Here is an 18,523-nt window from a genome sequence, read left to right on the forward strand (position 1 = left end):
AAAATAGTTCCCCTTTTCAAAATAAAATAAAATATCGACAAAACAAATCTGGTCTTACAATAAGTACAGTTTGTGAAGAAACGTTTTCATCCCGGTGTCTTGACGTGTCCTGTGGTGTCCCCCAGGGGTCAGTAGTGGGCCCTAAATTATTCAACTTGCATATCAATAATGTATTCAAAATGTCACACTCAGCTCAGAAAGTGTAACAAATTGGGGAGACCAAACACAACAAAAAACAATTTTACCATTTCATTAAAAAAAGAAAAGTAGTTGAACACATGCAACTAACAAACAAAGTAAGGTGCTGGCAAAATACACTGCCATGGGTGCAGCTGACAAGAGAGAGCAGCTGCCATCCAAGAAGGCCAGGAGGGCAGAGAGAGTGAGGCAAGCAAGCTGGGCCCTCTTAAACCTTCTCCAGCTCGTCAGCTCAGGTGTACTGCATGAGTGCAGGATCGGCTCCACCCAGCAATCTCCTGCACACACATGAGAAAAGAGACAGCAGCAACACCACTCCCTGAGAGGCTAACCCAGGGCCGTGTCTAAATGAGTCAATTGTTTGTTTGCAGATGAGAAATATATTCTACTGTGATTATATTTATACAAAGAATACATGAATGACACAGTTCTGATTGTAAAAAGCATGTGAATAAAAGTGAACTGAAGTTAAAGTGTATGTATGTATATACATATATATACATATGACAGATGTATTAATGTTGCAGGGAATGTGCATACAAACACTTCTGCTGTGTTTTGCTGCTTTGTTGAAAATGTCCCAGCTGGTTCAATAAAACTTGTAAAAAGATATATGCATGGTGATGTTTCATCCTGCAGACTGGGTTAAAATAAGCTGCAGTGCTGATTTCATGTAAATGTCTGTATGCAGCCCAAATGGCAAAAGAATTCATACAGTGCTAATTAGCTCTCAGCTAGTTCTGCAGTTTTACATCATCTGTCGTATTCTAGCATTGAATAAAACTATATACTATTTGTGTTTCATCAGTTTGATTGGGCTCTCTTATCTGATAAGCTGACAGGCAGCCTGAATGAAGACAGTCATTATATGTACATGTTCCACTCAGTTCTACTGATGATGTTAGTTCATATTTCAGAGCTCCTTCTTCTGTCTCTTCCTCTCTTTGTGGAAGACTTTCCCATCAGGCTGTTCTCTCCACTTCAGGGTCACTCCTTTCCCCTTCAGTCTGTCCTGGAGCTGCAACACACACACAGTAACAGGAGGAGAAATCAGTGACTGAACATCAAATGAGCTGCATGTTTTTCTGTTTCTTTACCTGCACTGAGCACAGCAAACATTTCCAAAGATAAATGTTGGAGAGTTTGCAGACTGACCTTTTTCAGGAGCTCTGCTTTAGCAGCAGGGTCGTTCAGATCCACAGAGGAGTCCTCTGACTTTATCCTCACCTGAAACACTTCAAACACACGAGAGACAAAAACTAACTGTGAGTTTGTTGTTGTTTTAAAGGTGTGACCTCACAACTGTAACAACGTACCTTTTTTATGAAGCTCTTCTTTTACAGGCTTCTCTGTCACTGTCAGGTTGTAACAGACAAATGGTAGTTTGGTGTCAAATTGCAGTAACCTCCATCTTCCTGAATTCTGCACAGCTGCAGCACCATTCCATCCATAGGAGTACTTATCAGTTATTTTTTCATCCCAGTATCTGAATGAAGATTTGCTGCCATCACTCCAGTAAAAATAAGGGTAGTTGATCATGCCAACCCATGCCCACACTTCACTCGGAACCAACGCATACCCACTGCTCGACCAGCCACATGTCAGAGATGTGTAGTTCTCCCTGCAGTACCTCCAAGCTGTGAACCAGCTCATTGATTGATTCACAAAAATATACCTGTTTCCACCAGCTGTAAAATTAAAATGCTGAGTTATTTATAAAGGATGTACTCTACACATTATATACAGCACAGAATATATATATGCAAATAATAATCACAACAATAATAACATCCCTTTGAACACAGAGAATGCTGTGTGCTGTGTACTCACCATAACAGACAAATGGACGCTTCACTGAGCAGTTATCCCATCTGTCTGATTGAGGTGTAATGTAAAGACATGAAGAATGGACTAGTGTCGGGTCAGTGTCTGTTTGGTTTATCGTGTTCCAAACATCATTATAATTAGGACATGTCCAGCGCGAATAGTATTGTACATAAAGGCCAATCCAGACATCAGAAGTGTAACCAGCAGATGAAACTATGTTGACAAGTTGTTCCATTTCTTCAGTGGTTTCAATAGTAGCCAGGTCTGTGTGGTAGTTTCTGCAGTAGGTCTGAGCCTCAGACCAAGTCTTATTTGCATTAACAAAGTGGAACTGATGGACAAGACAAGAGGAGAGGACGAGTCCCCCTGTGAGAAAATCAAATGTTTGAACATGTGAGGTGGCTCCAGATTAACAAAGAGGATTTCATCCAGTAGATTCTAGCAAACAGAAAGAGTTGACTGACCTGAGAGGAACAAGACAGCCAGCAGGATCCTCTCCATCATGATGAGCTCTGTGGGATCTCAGAGGAAACTCTGCTTTTATCAGTGTCACTATGTAAATGAGCATCTCTATTGCCAGAATGTATAAATGTATAAAATGTTTCTGCAAACTACCGATAGGTGCTCTTTAGGGTGTGGCCTCTACTTTATATCCTTTCATATTTCGACAGAAGTCTTTACACGTTTTAGAGAACTGTACACACACAGTTGCTTAATTTCTACTCATTTGTTTACTTTAGTGGACACACACACACACATCATGTTATACATGATGAACCCGATGAGTTCTCTGGAACATAAGTATGAACAGAATACACAGCAGTCCTTCAGTGGACAGCAGATTCAGTGTATTCCAAATTTACATTTGTCATTGCTTCATGTAAATTTCCACCTGCACACAAAACATCCGTATTAGCCTACAACCATCCTTCAGATGGTTCTACACCTTCATCTGAGTCCAGCTGTGTTTGATGCTGATACTGATTGGACTTGATTAGGAAAGACACACACCTGTCTATAGAAGGCCTATCAGCTCACAGTGCATGTTAGAGCAAATGAGGATCATGAGGTCAAAGGAACTGCCTGAAGAGCTCAGAGACAGAATTGTTGCACAGATCTGGCCAAGGTTACAAAACATTCTGCTGCACTTAAGGTTCCTAGGAGCACAGTGGCCTCCATAATCCTTAAGTGGAAGACGTTTGGGATGACCAGAACCCATCCAGCCAAACTGAGCGATCAGGGGAGGAGCCTTGGTGAGATGTAAAAAAGAACCCAAAGATCACTGTGGCTGAGCCCCAGAGATGCAGTCAGGAGGAAGTTGTAGAAAGTCAACCGTCGCTGCAGCCCTCCACCAGACGGGGCTTTATGGCAGAGTGGCCCGACCGAAGCTTCTCTTCAGTGCAAGACACATCAAAGCCTGCATGGAGTATGTAAAAAAAAACACATGAAGGACACCAAGATGGTGAGAAATAAGATTATATGGTCTGATGAGACCAAGATAGAACTTTTTGGCCTTAATTCTAAGAGTTCTGTGTGGAGAAAACCAGGGATCATGGTGGTGGCAGCATCATGCTGTGAGGGTGTTTTTCAGCTGCAGGGACATGACGACTGGTTGCAATTGAGGAAAAGATGAATGCGGCCAAGTACAGGGATATCTGACCTTCTCCAGAGTGCTCAGGACCTCAGACTGGACCGAAGGTTTACCTTCCAACAAGACAATGACCCTAAGCACACAGCTAACATAACAAAGGAGTGGCTTCACAACAACTCTGTGACTGTTGTTGAATGGCCCAGCCAGAGCCCTGACTTAAACCCAATTGAGCAGCTCTGGAGAGACCTAAAAATGGCTTCCCACCAACGTTTCCCATCCAACCTGACAGAACAAAAGAGAATCTGCAAGGAGGATTGGCAGAGGACCCCCAAAAAGACTCATGGCTGTATTCGATCAAAAGGGTGGCTACTAAATAATGAGCAAAGGCTCTGAATACTTAGGACCATGTGATATTTCACTTTTTCTTTTTTAATAAATCTGCAAACATGTCAACAAAATGTGTTTTTCTGTCAATATGGGATGCTGTGTGTACATTAATGAGGGAATATTGAACTGAAATGATTTTAGCAAATGGCTGCAATATAACAAGTGAAAAATTTAAGGGGGTCTGAAAACTTTCTGTACCTACTGTATATACACACACTCACCATGTGCTTCTTTCACCATGACTGTGATGGACCCGATGAGTTCTCTGGAACATGAGTTCAAAATAAATACAGTGGCTTGCAAAAGTATTCATACCCTTTGAACTTGAATAAGGGCAGCAGCAGCTCCTCCCTAGTCATTGTTGTGTGTCCTTGGGCAAGGCACTTTACCCGCATTGCCTCCAGTACACTCACACTCACTGAATGAATCGGCGGTGGTCGGAGAGGCCGTAGGGGCACCTTGGCAGCCTCATCTCTGTCAGTCTCCCCCTGGGGAGCTGTGGCTACCACTGGGTAGCTTACCACTGCCACTGTGTATATGAATAATAATAAATAATAAAGTATGCATCTCAATGTAAGCGCTTTGAGTGCCTGCCCAACAGAGCAGAAAAGTGCAATATAAGACCAATGCATTATTATTATTAATAACTTTTCCACATTTTCTCACATTATGACCATAAACATAAATATATTTTATTGGAATGTTATGTGAAAGACCAACACAAAGTGGCATACAATTATGAAGTAGAAAGAAAATTAAACATGAGTTAATTTTTTTTTTACAATTAAAAACCTGAAAACTGTAGTGTGCAAAAGTATTCAGCCCCCCTGAGGCAAGACGTTGTGGAACCCCCTTTTGCTGCAATTATAGCTGCAAGTCTTTTGGGGTATGTCTCTCCCAGCTTTGCACATCTACAGACTGAAATCTTTGCCCATTCTTCGTTGCAAAACAATTCAAACTGAGTCAAATAGCAAACAGCAGTTTTCAGATCTTGCCACAGATTCTCGATTGTATTTAGGTCCGGACTTTGACTGGGTCATTCTAACACATTAATATGTTTCATTTTAAACCATACCACTGTAGCTTTGGCTTTATGTTTAGGGTTGTTGTCCTGTTGGAAGGTGAATCTCTGCCCCAGTATCAAGTGTTTTGCAGACTCCAACAGGTTTTCCTCCAAGATTGCCCTGTATTTGGCTCCATCTATCTTCCCATCAACTCTGACCTGCTTCCCTGTCCCTGCTGAAGAGAAGCAGCCCCAGAGCATGATGCTGCCACCACCATGTTTGACAGTGGGCATGGTGTGTTCAGAGTGATGTGCAGTGTTAGATTTCTGCCACATATAGCGTTTTGCATTTAGGCCAGAAAGTTCAATTTTGGTCTCATCTGACCAGAGCACCTTCTTCCACATGATTGCTAGGTCACTCATATGGCTTCTTATGGTTTACTTTAACAATGGCTTTCTTAATGCCACTCTTCCATAAAGTCCAGTTTTGTGCAGTGCATGACTGATAGTTGTCCCATGGACAGATTCCCCCACCTTAGCTGTAGATCTCTGCAGTTCATCCACAGTCACTATGGGCCTCTTGGCTGCGTCTCTGATCAGTGCTCTTGTTTGGCCTGTTAGTTTAGGTGGATGACCATGTCTCAGTAGGTTTGCAGTTGTGCCATACTCCTTCCATTCACCGATGATGGACTGAACAGTGGTCCGTGACATGTTCAAAGCTTGGGAAATCTTTCTATAGCCTAACCCTGCTTTAAATTTCACCACAAATGTAGCTCTCAGCGTAAGTTCAGTCATGAAGACTCTATTCCACATCATTCACCTCTTATCTCTATCCCCTTCCCTCTTCACCATCCTAGCACTCTCCTTCACTGCACTGCACTCTGTCTAGTGACCTCCCACATAGTCAGGTGTTTAATAGATGGCACCTCCCTCACCAATCAGCTGTCGATCTGTCCCTCTCCTGCCCAATCATAACGTAGCAAGAGATTTAAAAGTCTCTGTCTCTTCTCCAGCTGTCTCCCGATCGAATCCGGCAACGATTCTGCGCTGCTCTATGCCGCAATCAACTGGCATTATTCCTCCTCCGGAACTCTCTCAATCCAACTTCAGATCCAATCCCATCTCCCCTGCCCCGCGCCGCAGTGGCTACCCGCGGCCTGTAAAAGGAGCAAGAAGTCAGCCTCCTCTGCTCCCAGGGCTACACGAGGGAACGCTTCTCGCTCTCCCGCTGCCGCTGCTCCGCTTTTCCCCCCGACACGCTCAATCAAACACTTCGGTGCCGGTCGTTGTTTCTTCGGTCAGTCGACCTCCACCTGAGTCCATGTCTCCTGCTCCTGTAGTCTCTGCCGATCCAGCCGCTTGCTCTCAGCCGCTGATCTCCCGTTCTCCTCCGCCATCTTCCGCCGCTACACTCTGGCATCTGCTCGGCCTGTCCCTCCTACAGGTAGGCCCTTCATTCGCAATCCACTAAAATATGAGGGTTTACTTCTGCAGGCAGAGACAATATTTTAGTAAACCTCATCCTGTAATCTCCTCAGCGTCATAAATTTGTGGCCAAGAATGGTCTATCTAGCTCTAACCGGAGACCTCCATCCCAATAGCCGGAAAACATATTCAATCAATATCACTAGCACTTCCAGTAAGCAGCGCTTATTCTCACTATTCGGCTACTAGCCTGGCCTGGTCTGTGGACTCCGAATTTGGCCTTGATCGCCGTGGTCCCAAATGATCTCAGCAAAAATGTGGCGCTCGCGGGCTCACTGCTCCGTGTCCCTCTGTGCTTCAGCCTACTTTTCTCAATCTGCACGGATATACAAGGCCGTCAGGCGTGCAAAAAAAAAAAAAAAAAATCGTAGCGCCTACAAGGCAAGCCATACGCAATACTCCTGCAGAATGGCATTATTCGATCTGTCCGCTCCTCACTCCGGCCTATTTCGGCAATTAGTCTTATTACGCCCGAACCTCTGTCCCCTCTTTATGCCAGTGGACAGCGCTTTAAACTTATTTATTCATGGACCAGGGAGCCGACTTCTCTGATGCATTTAGATTCCTCCATTCACCTGTTGCTATGGTATCTTTCGGCATTAAGTGGGATTTAAAATATATTTCTCTGTTCGTCTCATTTGCATTAGTACCTGCATCTTCAATCTCGCGTCAAACTCCTTATGCCAGATTCTGCTGAAGAAGCTAGTGTTCCCTCTATGCTCACATGCTGGATGATTTCCCCCTCAGACATCCCTGCTTAGTCATCTTCGATCGTGCTGCATGGAGCTTACTGCCTGATGCGCGTATTGATAACGTGAGTCGATCCCTGTACAACGCTATCACGACGATGACGTAGTCGAATTGTCTGCATATTAAGTAGCCATGTGCTTGTGTTTACATGCATTAGACGGTGAGTTCGCTATTCTGTCGTTATAGCTATTGTGCTACGTTTAAATTCATATGGTTCGATAGGACAAACGGTTAGATATTACTAATAATTAAAATAGTTAAATACTGGTTTAAAAAAAAAAAAAAAAAAAAAAAAACTCCCACCCGGTGTTCCTCAGCATACGCTCATCCCTTCCGACATGAAACCATCTCTCCCCGTTAGAAATGCTGATATAATTTAATAAATAAAAATAAATGAATAAATAAATTTAGAGCGCTTCAAAATCTGCATTCAGATATCTCCAAGCAGCAACTATACCATTCATAAGGCCAACCTTTCACAGCTCCCTTTGGACGGTCCTCCACAGTTCCTAACTTCCGTGTCCATGTTGCCTCGAACCAAGGCTGCAGCATGATCGGTGGACCCGGTCTCTCCTGCTATGAGCTCGCAACATGGTGTTGTTCTTTTAATGATGACGTAGTGCATTCATCCGATTTTCTCAGGTTGTTCACAGATGGTGCACATCCGTGGGTTTTGGGGGGTTCTTTCCTCCAAGGGCAGTGGTCTGCTAGATGCCGGCCTTTAAATTCTCATTGCTTCATTGGAAACACATTTGGTTTAGATAAGGGTGCTCATACTACCTTTCATCAGAACCGTGGCAGCTCACATTCAATTCAATCTCAGGTTATTTATCAAACCATACTATTTAAAGGCATTCGAAGGCTTCTCCCTCTCCTCTAGACTTCCCGTGGCCTATAACCCTTTCAATTCTCCACTAATTGGTTTCAACCCAGATCGGGCGTATTTCTCCTTCCGTTGATCCTCTCCCGGAATCCCTCTTCGCGTAGCTTTTGGTTTTCTTAGAGGAGGCCTCCCATTCCTTCAATCCCTCTAGAAGTCACCTTCGCAGAACTAGTATTCCATCGAACTACTACAAGCTGTTGCAACACCCTAAATGCAGTGGCGCATGTTCAGTAGTCATAGCCTGCACAATTCGTCCTTATGTCCTTTTAAATACATGAGTGGTTCTCTACAGGTTCGTCCCATTCAGATCCTCAAGTCCCTCTGTGACCACAGGAATCTCTCCCTCTGTCTAGGAACTGGTCTTTGCTCATACAACCTCTCGTCAGATCCCCATTGTCCCTTAATCATTATTCGGGTCATCCCTTTAGAATAGGTGCAACTACTTCAGCAGCAACTCAGCGGCTCTGGTTCATGCAAGGCCCTTTAGCTATACTATCACAGCAGTGGGTTCTTTTCATGCAGGCCACATAACCAATGAATTCCTGCTAATCGGCACGCTCGGTCATCTTCTCTCTTCACATTCGTCTTCAGGCCCACCTGGCCTAGCTGGTAGGATTGTTAATAATATTACCGTGATTTCATCATTGTGAGTTTTTCATCATATTACTGGTGGTGGTGTAATGCTCGAATCATGCATGTTATCTCCATGCCCTCCTTTTCTCTATCCTCTCAGCTTTCCCTCAAGCTTTATAATTAATGTACTGTCAGCCGACGGGCTTCGTTTCATTCAAGGCAATGCATCTCAGCCAGTGGGCTTCATTCTGTCAGCTCAAGGTATCCCCTTCATCTCTGCAATCACTTGGTCGATGGTCTTCACTTCCTGTATTGGCCAAAACACCGGACACATGCTCGCATCTCAGAAATCTCTCCGTCCCTGGTGAGTTTCACCTATTATTGCTGTATCGTCAATTCATGTCTGCTAACTTAACTCTCACGGCATTCTCTAGGCCTCATATCAATGCACCAATGCTGGTGGGCTTCATCACGCAAGGCCTTAAACCATCGCATCCATAGCCAGTGGGTTTCGCTCATGCAAGGCCGTAATTCAATGCATCCATAGCCAGTGGGCTTCGTTCACGCTACCCTAAAAATCAGTGCATCCATAGCCAGTGGGCTTCGTTCATGCTACCCCAAAAAATGTATGCATCTATAGTCAGCGGGCCTAGATTCACGTAACCATATCCCCTTATTCACAGCTAGTAGGCTTCGATTCATGCAGACCATACCCCCATGTATTTATAGCCAGTGGGCGTCGATCCATGCAGACCATACCTCCATCCATTCATAGCCAGCAGGCTTCGATTCATGCAACCATATCCCCTTTATTAACAGCCAGCGGGCTTCGATTCATGCAACCATATACCCTTCATTCACAGCCAGTGGGCTTCGATTCATGCAACCATATCCCCTTTATTAACAGCCAGCGGGCTTCGATTCATGCAACCATATCCCCTTTACTAACAGCCAGCGGGCTTTGATTCATGCAACCATATCCCCTTTATTCTCAGCCAGCGGGCTTCGATTCATGCAGACCATACCCCCATGTATTCGTAGTCAGCGGGCCTAGATTCATGCAACCATATCCCCTTTATTCACAGCCAGTGGGCTTCGATTCATGCAACCATATCCCCTTTATCAACAGCCAGCGGGCTTCGATTCATGCAACCATATCCCCTTTTTTCTCAGCCAGTGGGCTTCGATTCATGCAACCATATCCCCTTTATTATCAGCCAGTGGGCTTCGATTCATGCAACCATATCCCCTTTATTCACAGCCAGTGGGCTTCGATTCATGCAGACCATACCCCCATGTATTCGTAGTCAGCGGGCCTAGATTCATGCAACCATATCCTTCTTATTCACAGCCAGTGGGCTTCGATTCATACAACCATATCCCCTTTATTATCAGCCAGTGGGCTTCGATTCATACAACCATATCCCCTTTATTATCAGCCAGTGGGCTTCGATTCATGCAACCATATCCCCTTTATTATCAGCCAGTGGGCTTCAATTCACGCAACCCTATCCCCCATTATTCACAGCCAGTGGGCTTCGATTCACGCAACCATATCCCCTTTATTAACAGCCAGTGGGCTTCGATTCATGCCGACCTATCCCCACGTAGTCACAGTCAGCTCCCTTCTTTCATGCAAAGTCTTCTTCCACGCCTTCCCTGCTTCCAGCTCAAGTATATGCTTGCTAAACTGTCTCTATAAATTTTCCCTACTTGAGCGGCACTCGCTAAACTCTCTCCACTCTCCCCTTGGCTTGAGCGCATGCTCGCCAAATCCTCTCTACTTTCCATAGCTCGAGCGCATGCTCGCTAAACCTCTATTCCTCCCCTAGCTTGAGCACTTGCTTGCTAAACACTCTCCCTACATTCCGCAGCTTTAGCGCACGCTCGCTAAAATCCCTATACCTTCTTCGGCTTGAGCGCATGCTCGCTAAACTCTCTCTATACTTAGCTATCCTTAGCTCAAGCATTCGCTCCCTAAGCTCTCTATTCTCCTCTCTATGCTTCGAATCCAACTGCATCTGATTGTCGTAATTTCATTTTGCATGCTGCCTCTAACAATTGTCTTTTCATGCTACATGGTGTCTGTTAGTGCCCAAATCATGTAAGTATCAAACTCAATTTTCATCTCCTTCTCTTTTGGGGGGGTCTTCGGATCAGCGGCCTCTCCGCTCGAGCTTTCCCCCCTTTCGGACGTGGTCCTCACGACGGGGTCTAGGACGCCAATGCACATTCACAATTATTGTATTAATAAATTCTTTCTCATTCAGTTCGCTGAGTCTCTCATGATTGAAATGTAGCTCTCAGCGTAAGTTCAGTCATGAAGACTCTATTCCACATCATTCACCTCTTATCTCTATCCCCTTCCCTCTTCACCATCCTAGCACTCTCCTTCACTGCACTGCACTCTGTCTAGTGACCTCCCACATAGTCAGGTGTTTAATGATGGCACCTCCCTCACCAATCAGCTGTCGATCTGTCCCTCTCCTGCCCAATCATAACGTAGCAAGAGATTTAAAAGTCTCTGTCTCTTCTCCAGCTGTCTCCCGATCGAATCCGGCAACCCTCCTCCACCCCAAGCACCTCCCCATCCTCGCAGTTCAAGGTCTCCCCTCTCCTGCTCTCCTGCTTCTACACCACCACCAGGTCTAGACCCGGGGGGTCTTCGGATCAGCGGCCTCTCCGCTCGAGCTTTCCCCCCTTTCGGACGTGGTCCTCACGACGGGGTCTAGGACGCCAATGCACATTCACAATTATTGTATTAATAAATTCTTTCTCATTCAGTTCGCTGAGTCTCTCATGATTGAACTATTCCTGACCTGTCTGCTGTGTTCCTTGCACTTCATGATGCTGTTTGCGCCTCAATGTTCTCTCAACAAACCACAGAGGCCGTCACAGAACAGCTGTATTTGGACTGAGATTAAATTACACACAGGTGGACTCTATCTAGTCATCAGGTCAACATTCGACCAGTCAGAAATCATGAGGCAACTTCTGAAGGCAATTGGATGCACTCAGAGAAAAGAGGGCTATATACTTTTGCACACTGCACCTTTCAGTTTTTTATTTGTAAAAAAAAAATGAACATGTTTAACTTTCTTTCTACGTCACAACTGTATGCCACTTTGTGTTGGTCTTTCACATAACATTCCAATAAAATATATTTATTTTTGTTGGAATAATGTGAGAAAATGTGGAAAAGTTCAAGGGGTATGAATACTTTTGCATACACTGTATGAACAACAATGAACACACAGCAGTCATTCAATGGACAGCAGATTCAGTGAATTTCAAATTTACATTTGCCACTGCTTTATGTAAATTTACACACACACCACACAGTCAGTTTAACCTTCAAACAGTGACTGCACGCATCACATGCAAATCTACTGAACCAAAACAAACTCCACACTTTGCATTATGAACTTACTCTCTTTGTGTACGGAAGGTCACACAGGCTTTAGATAAGTGTTATGGAAAAGCCACAGAAAAGTATTACAGTTTTTTCTGATTGCTTAAGCACATTTCTGTAACTATTGGCTATTTGTGCAAAACTCTACACACAAATAAAAAAACCTTACACCAAATCAGCAAAACATTGTAGATCTCTTGCAAAAGCCAATACATCTTGCTTAACTCTTCAAACCTTTGTAAAAATGGTATTTTTGTACCACACAGTTAACACAAACCATCATATTACTAAGCACACAATGTGCCAACTACACACTGATGGTATTAACTGAAAACACATCTGGCTTTTGCTTTCTCTGTGCACAAGGTCTGTCCATGTGAGGTCAAACTTTTGTCATGAATAGTTCTATAAACACAGGGATTCAAATTTCAAGTATGAATGTTTATTCACACACATCAAAACAATCAGAAGAAAACATACAATTTCACTGAAAGAGAGAGAAAATCAGTCTCATTGTCTCTCTGGGTCCGGCCACAGAATTTCATCAACATCACATGCAATGTCTTCTAGTCCAAGGCACTGGGGAAAATATCTCCTGGAGTGCCGTATCCAGGCCTGACATGATGCCTGGTCAATATCCTCGCATGCCTCCTTCCAGATGCTGGATGTCTAGTAATTCTGTGGAGTAACAGTTTCAGTTTTACATGTACAGTATTGTTGTTTTTCTCATTAGAGAAAAACTTAGAGTGAAGGAACTGTACTAACCCATTCTCATCAATATGTCCTCATGATGCTTGCTATATTGTAGCGGCTCAGGCTGAACCCGTTGTCCAGCTTCCCTCAGGGTCATTCCATGGTTGATCACATGATCCACTATTGTAGCTCCGATGACATCAGTAATTCTATTTCTTCTTACCCTTCCTCCTTCCTCTTCACCTCCTCGTCCTCTTCCTCCTGCTTCCTCATGTCCTCATCCTCCTCTAATTCTCACTCTTCTCAGTCTCCTTCTCCCTCCATTGTTCTCCTCAGAAAAAACTGTAATAGATTTGTGATCAGTTACAGTTTTTTCTGATTGCTTACAGTTTTTTCTGATTGCTTAAACACTAACAATGATTCTTATAGCACAATTTCTAAAACTATTAATAGTTTTAGCAAAATCACTCACTGAGTTTGCAAAACTAAAAGCAAAAAAACTGCTTTACACTCAATTTGCACTTTTGTAACACACAATTTGCAATTGTATAAATATAATAAACTTCACAGCACTCTTTTTGCTGAACTGTAAACACAACTCACTGCTTTACACACAACTTCCAAATGATCAACACACTCCTAGTAAAACTACACACATTTATGGCTGGTATTTACACTATTTTGCCAACTGTCTGGCTACACTGTCACATGTGAGAACAGTTTTACATCATTAGTTCACTTTGCAATCAGCATGAGCACTGTAAATAAGACACAGGTAAGCTTCAGTGTGGAGAACAATGGAGGGAGAAGGAGACTGAGAAGAGTGAGAATTAGAGGAGGATGAGGACATGAGGAAGCAGGAGGAAGAGGAAGAGGACGAGGAGGTGAAGAGGAAGGAGGAAGGGTAAGAAGAAATAGAATTACTGATGTCATCGGAGCTACAATAGTGGATCATGTGATCAACCATGGAATGACCCTGAGGGAAGCTGGACAACGGGTTCAGCCTGAGCCGCTACAATATAGCAAGCATCATGAGGACATATTGATGAGAATGGGTTAGTACAGTTCCTTCACTCTAAGTTTTTCTCTAATGAGAAAAACATCAATACTGTACATGTAAAACTGAAACTGTTACTCCATAGAATTGCTAGACATCCAGCATCTGGAAGGAGGCATGCGAGGATATGGACCAGGCATCATGTCAGGCCTGGATACGGCACTCCAGGAGACATGTTCCCCGGTGCCTTGGACTAGAAGACATTGCATGTGATGTTGATGAAATTCTGTGGCCGGACCCAGAGAGACAATGAGACTGATTTTCTCTCTCTCTCTCTCTCTTTCAGTGAAATTGTATGTTTTCTAGTGTTTGTTTTGATGTGTATGAATAAACATTCATACTTGAAATTTGAATCCCTGTGTTTCTATAGAACTATTTATGACAAAAGTTTGACCTCACATGGACAGACCTTGTGCACAGAGAAAGCAAAAGCCAGATGTGTTTTCAGTTAATACCATCAGTGTGTAGTTGGCACATTGTGTGCTTAGTAATATGGTGGTTTGTGTTAACTGTGTGGTACAAAAATAACATTTTTACAAAGGTTTGAAGAGTTAAGCAAGATGTATTAGCTTTTGCAAAAGATCTACAATGTTTTGCTGATTTGGTGTAAGGTTTTTTTATTTGTGTGTAGAGTTTTGCACAAATAGCCAATAGTTACAGAAATGTGCTTACAGTTTTTTCTGATTGCTTAAGCACATTTCTGTAACTATTGGCTATTTGTGCAAAACTCTACACACAAATAAAAAAACCTTACACCAAATCAGCAAAACATTGTAGATCTTTTGCAAAAGCTAATACATCTTGCTTAACTCTTCAAACCTTTGTAAAAATGGTATTTTTGTACCACACAGTTAACACAAACCATCATATTACTAAGCACACAATGTGCCAACTACACACTGATGGTATTAACTGAAAACACATCTGGCTTTTGCTTTCTCTGTGCACAAGGTCTGTCCATGTGAGGTCAAACTTTTGTCATAAATAGTTCTATAAACACAGGGATTCAAATTTCAAGTATGAATGTTTATTCACACACATCAAAACACACACAAGAAAACATACAATTTCACTGAAAGAGAGAGAAAATCAGTCTCATTGTCTCTCTGGGTCCGGCCACAGAATTTCATCAACATCACATGCAATGTCTTCTAGTCCAAGGCACTGGGGAAAATATCTCCTGGAGTGCCGTATCCAGGCCTGACATGATGCCTGGTCAATATCCTCGCATGCCTCCTTCCAGATGCTGGATGTCTAGCAATTCTATGGAGTAACAGTTTCAGTTTTACATGTACAGTATTGATGTTTTTCTCATTAGAGTATGGTACACCTACAAAACTGTGAAGGAACTGTACTAACCCATTCTCATCAATATGCCTCAATAAGCCTCATGATGCTTGCTACAGTGTAGCGGCTCAGGCTGAACCCGTTCAGGGTCATTCCATAGTTGATCACATGATCCACTATTGTAGCTCCGATGACATCAGTAATTCTATTTCTTCTTACCCTTCCTCCTTCCTCACCTCCTCGTCCTCTTCCTCCTGCTTCCTCATGTCCTCATCCTCCTCTAATTCTCGTTCTTCTCAGTCTCCTTCTCCCTCCATTGTTCTCCACACTGAAGCTTACCTGTGGCTTATTTACAGATCTCATGCTGATTGCAAAGTGAACTAATGATGTAAAACAGTTCTCACATGTGACAGTGTAGCCAGACAGTTGGCAAAATAGTGTAAATACCAGCCATAAATGTGTGTAGTTTTACTAGGAGTGTGTTGATCATTTGGAAGTTGTGTGTAAAGCAGTGAGTTGTGTTTACAGTTCAGCAAAAAGAGTGCTGTGAAGTGGATTATATTTATACAATTGCAAATTGTGTGTTACAAAAGTGCAAATTGAGTGTAAAGCAGTTTTTTTGCTTTTAGTTTTGCAAACTCAGTGAGTGATTTTGCTATAACTATTAATAGTTTTAGAAATTGTGCTATAAGAATCATTGTTAGTGTTTAAGCAATCAGAAAAAACTGTAAGCAATCAGAAAAAACTGTAATGTCTTTTCACATAAGGCACTTCCTCATGTTACTCAGACTTTTCCTAGTAGCTCATCTACAGGGAAATGAAACAGCGCCATCTCAAGTCCAACAGGAGTAGTAAGAGTAAAATAAAAATAAAACAGGTTAGAAATTCTAAACGTTAATAAACATTCAAGTAAAATCCAGGCAAGTGAAGACTGATAGTCATATATAATACAACTAAAACTGTGTGCAGTAAAATCTTGTCTACTATAAATCCAATATGGGTATAATTACAAGACAGTGCGTTAGATTGTCTGATCTCAGAGGGAGGAGTTGTACAGTTTGATGGCCACAGAAAGGAATGACCTCCAGTGGCACTCAGTGGTGCATTTAGGAGGGATCAGTCTGGCTACTGAAAGTACTCCTGTTCCTCAGCAGCACGTGGTGCAGGAGTACTTTCAGTGCCAGACTGATCCCTCCTAAATGCAAATATATATAATAATGTTACCTCCATTAAAGTGCTGATGCTTAATGACATCCTGTCTATTTACCTGCAAACAATATATATCTTAAAGAGGAGTCTTCACAGTGCAAAATGTTTGAGTTTGGCTCACGTCCTATGAAGTGGCCGTTTCACCACAACCGGCCACGTAGTAAGCGTAGGTGAGACTTTCTGATGCGTGTCCAGCTGAAGTGACTACAAAGTCCTGCAGGTCCGAGAACAACGTTTATTTTAATTCAACATTCCAGAGAATGAACCCAATCCACTATTGGGTTTATGTGATGCAGACAGGAGGAAGGCCACTGTCGTCACCTCCAGCGTCTCTCACCCACCCTCCTTCCTCACCAGCTTTTTGACCAATCTGTCTGGCAGGACTGACAGGTAACTGCAGCGGCACCACAGGGGTAATGGTTGCATCTTCATCCCCCTCAGTGGTGCAGACAGGAGCGGGGCCACTTTTTTCCCTGCCGTCACCTCCAGCCTTTCTCACCCACTCTCCTTCCTCACCAGCTTTTTGACCAATCTGTCTGGCAGGACTGACAGGTAACTGCAGCGGCACCACAGGGGTAATGGTTGCATCTTCATCCTCCTCAGTGGTGCAGACAGGAGCGGGGCCACGAATACGCGCAGACTTGGCTCTTAAACGTGTTTTGAGCGCGTCTTCCTTTGACTGAAATATCAAGCATGTGAGAGAGAAGACATTAGAAGAAGGTGGTTAGTACACACACACACACACACACACACACACACACACTACCTTGCGTCTCTCATCAGCGAGCCTCATCTTCTCATCAATCTGTTCTCTGGTGCGGGGAGCTTTTTTGCCCCTCAGAGACTTAAGTCTGGCAGGGTACCTTCGCCGGAACCCTTCACTGTCATCCAGCTGACACACACACACACAATGTTACATATTTTATCATAGCATTGATATTGTGAATGAAGCATGCTAACCAGGTGCCCACCATGATGCTGTAGGCCTGTCCTGCGCCACTGCCGGCCTCTCTTTGCCCTTCTATGATGATTCCCTGCTGCATCAGTTCCTCCAGGATCTCTCTGGCCTTTGGACGGTTCTGTTCTGTGCCATTTTGCAGCAGCTGACCTGGAGCAGCAGACAGAACATAAACACATTTTAAGACACATGTTTTCTCTCTCCAGCCTGTGTGGAGCACATCCTCACTGTGCTGTGTTTCTTTGTTCCCCTCACTTTCTGTGACGCTCACTGATGTTAGAGGAGGAAGGTTACTGGGCACTGTGTCGGGTAAGTTGGGGATCTCTGTGTTCTCCATCACCACCCCGCTGTCCGCAGTGCCCTTCGACACAGCAGAGTCCCTACGACCGCTGAGTTTACTTTTAGTTTCCTCCTGGCAGCACACACACACACACACACATTATCACAATTTGACAGCATCCTGAATCCCAGACGTGACGTTGTCATGGTGACATCATCATTGTGTTGACATATTGTCATGAATACAGTAACTCAGCAACAACAATGATACACTACAAAGAGATTGAAGTAAATTTTGCCAATTTTTGCTGGTGTAAATGTAGAACCAGAGAAAATCTGTCACGCTTTCATTTCAGAGGACAGGTATAATTTATATTTAACTAAATCTAACACTAAATTCATTTGTAGTTTTTTTAATTCAGGTTAGTCTCCAAACATTTTAAGGTTTATTATTATGTCAATGCCCGTTTTATTTATATATCACATTTATAAGGGCATTGCCCACCAAAGTGCTTAACATTAAAATACATGAAATAAACTCAAACTAATAAAATACATAAAAGAGACAAACTGCAGTAAAATACAATAAAACAAAGATACAATCATGAAGCATAAAATCCCCAAGAGCTGCCAATACTCAGGCAAAGGCCAAGATTATTAAGTATTAAATTGTTTAATTCAACTTATCCTTTTGTTAGTGACATGTTTTAAAACATAAATATTAGCACTATGATGTGATCATTTTAAGGGCCATTTATTCACATTTATGTTCCATCCTGTAATTTGATTGACTGATTTTATTGATAGTGTTGTATGAGTTAGCAGAAGTTTCTCACTTAGAGTTGCTAGTTTTGGTTAATAATGAATGAGAATCAGCAGCTAAATCATTGGTAGGATACAGTACGTAAATCTCTGTAACACGTCTCCACAC

General features: G+C 43.1%; 1 protein-coding gene across 1 annotated transcript; it reads right to left on the reverse strand.

Annotated features, from left to right (window-relative positions):
• Window positions 1-1,111: 1,111 nt before the first annotated feature.
• Window positions 1,112-17,618, reverse strand: LOC114431897 (uncharacterized). Its single transcript, XM_028399573.1, has 6 exons — window positions 17,569-17,618; window positions 17,327-17,463; window positions 17,122-17,247; window positions 16,762-17,034; window positions 1,354-1,425; window positions 1,112-1,216 (listed from the first exon to the last, which is right to left on the reverse strand). The coding sequence occupies exons 2-6, from the start codon at window positions 17,396-17,398 to the stop codon at window positions 1,112-1,114; spliced, it is 648 nt and encodes a 215-aa protein (XP_028255374.1). The 5' UTR covers window positions 17,399-17,463; window positions 17,569-17,618.
• Between the last annotated feature and the right edge of the window lie 905 nt (window positions 17,619-18,523).

This window comes from Parambassis ranga, chromosome 2, assembly GCF_900634625.1.
Source record: "Parambassis ranga chromosome 2, fParRan2.1, whole genome shotgun sequence".
NCBI classification, from domain to species: Eukaryota; Metazoa; Chordata; class Actinopteri; family Ambassidae; genus Parambassis; species Parambassis ranga.

What these genes read in the sequence shown, in the direction of transcription:
- LOC114431897 (XM_028399573.1), bottom strand. Translation starts at nt 17,398, where the DNA reads ATGCAGCAGGGAATCATCATAGAAGGGCAAAGAGAGGCCGGCAGTGGC. An exon ending in ATGCAACCATTACCCCTGTG is followed by an intron (nt 1,426 to 16,761) that starts GTGCCGCTGCAG and finishes GAAGTGTTTCAG; the next exon opens with GTGAGGATAAAGTCAGAGGA. An exon ending in AAGCAGAGCTCCTGAAAAAG is followed by an intron (nt 1,217 to 1,353) that starts GTCAGTCTGCAA and finishes TGTGTGTTGCAG; the next exon opens with CTCCAGGACAGACTGAAGGG.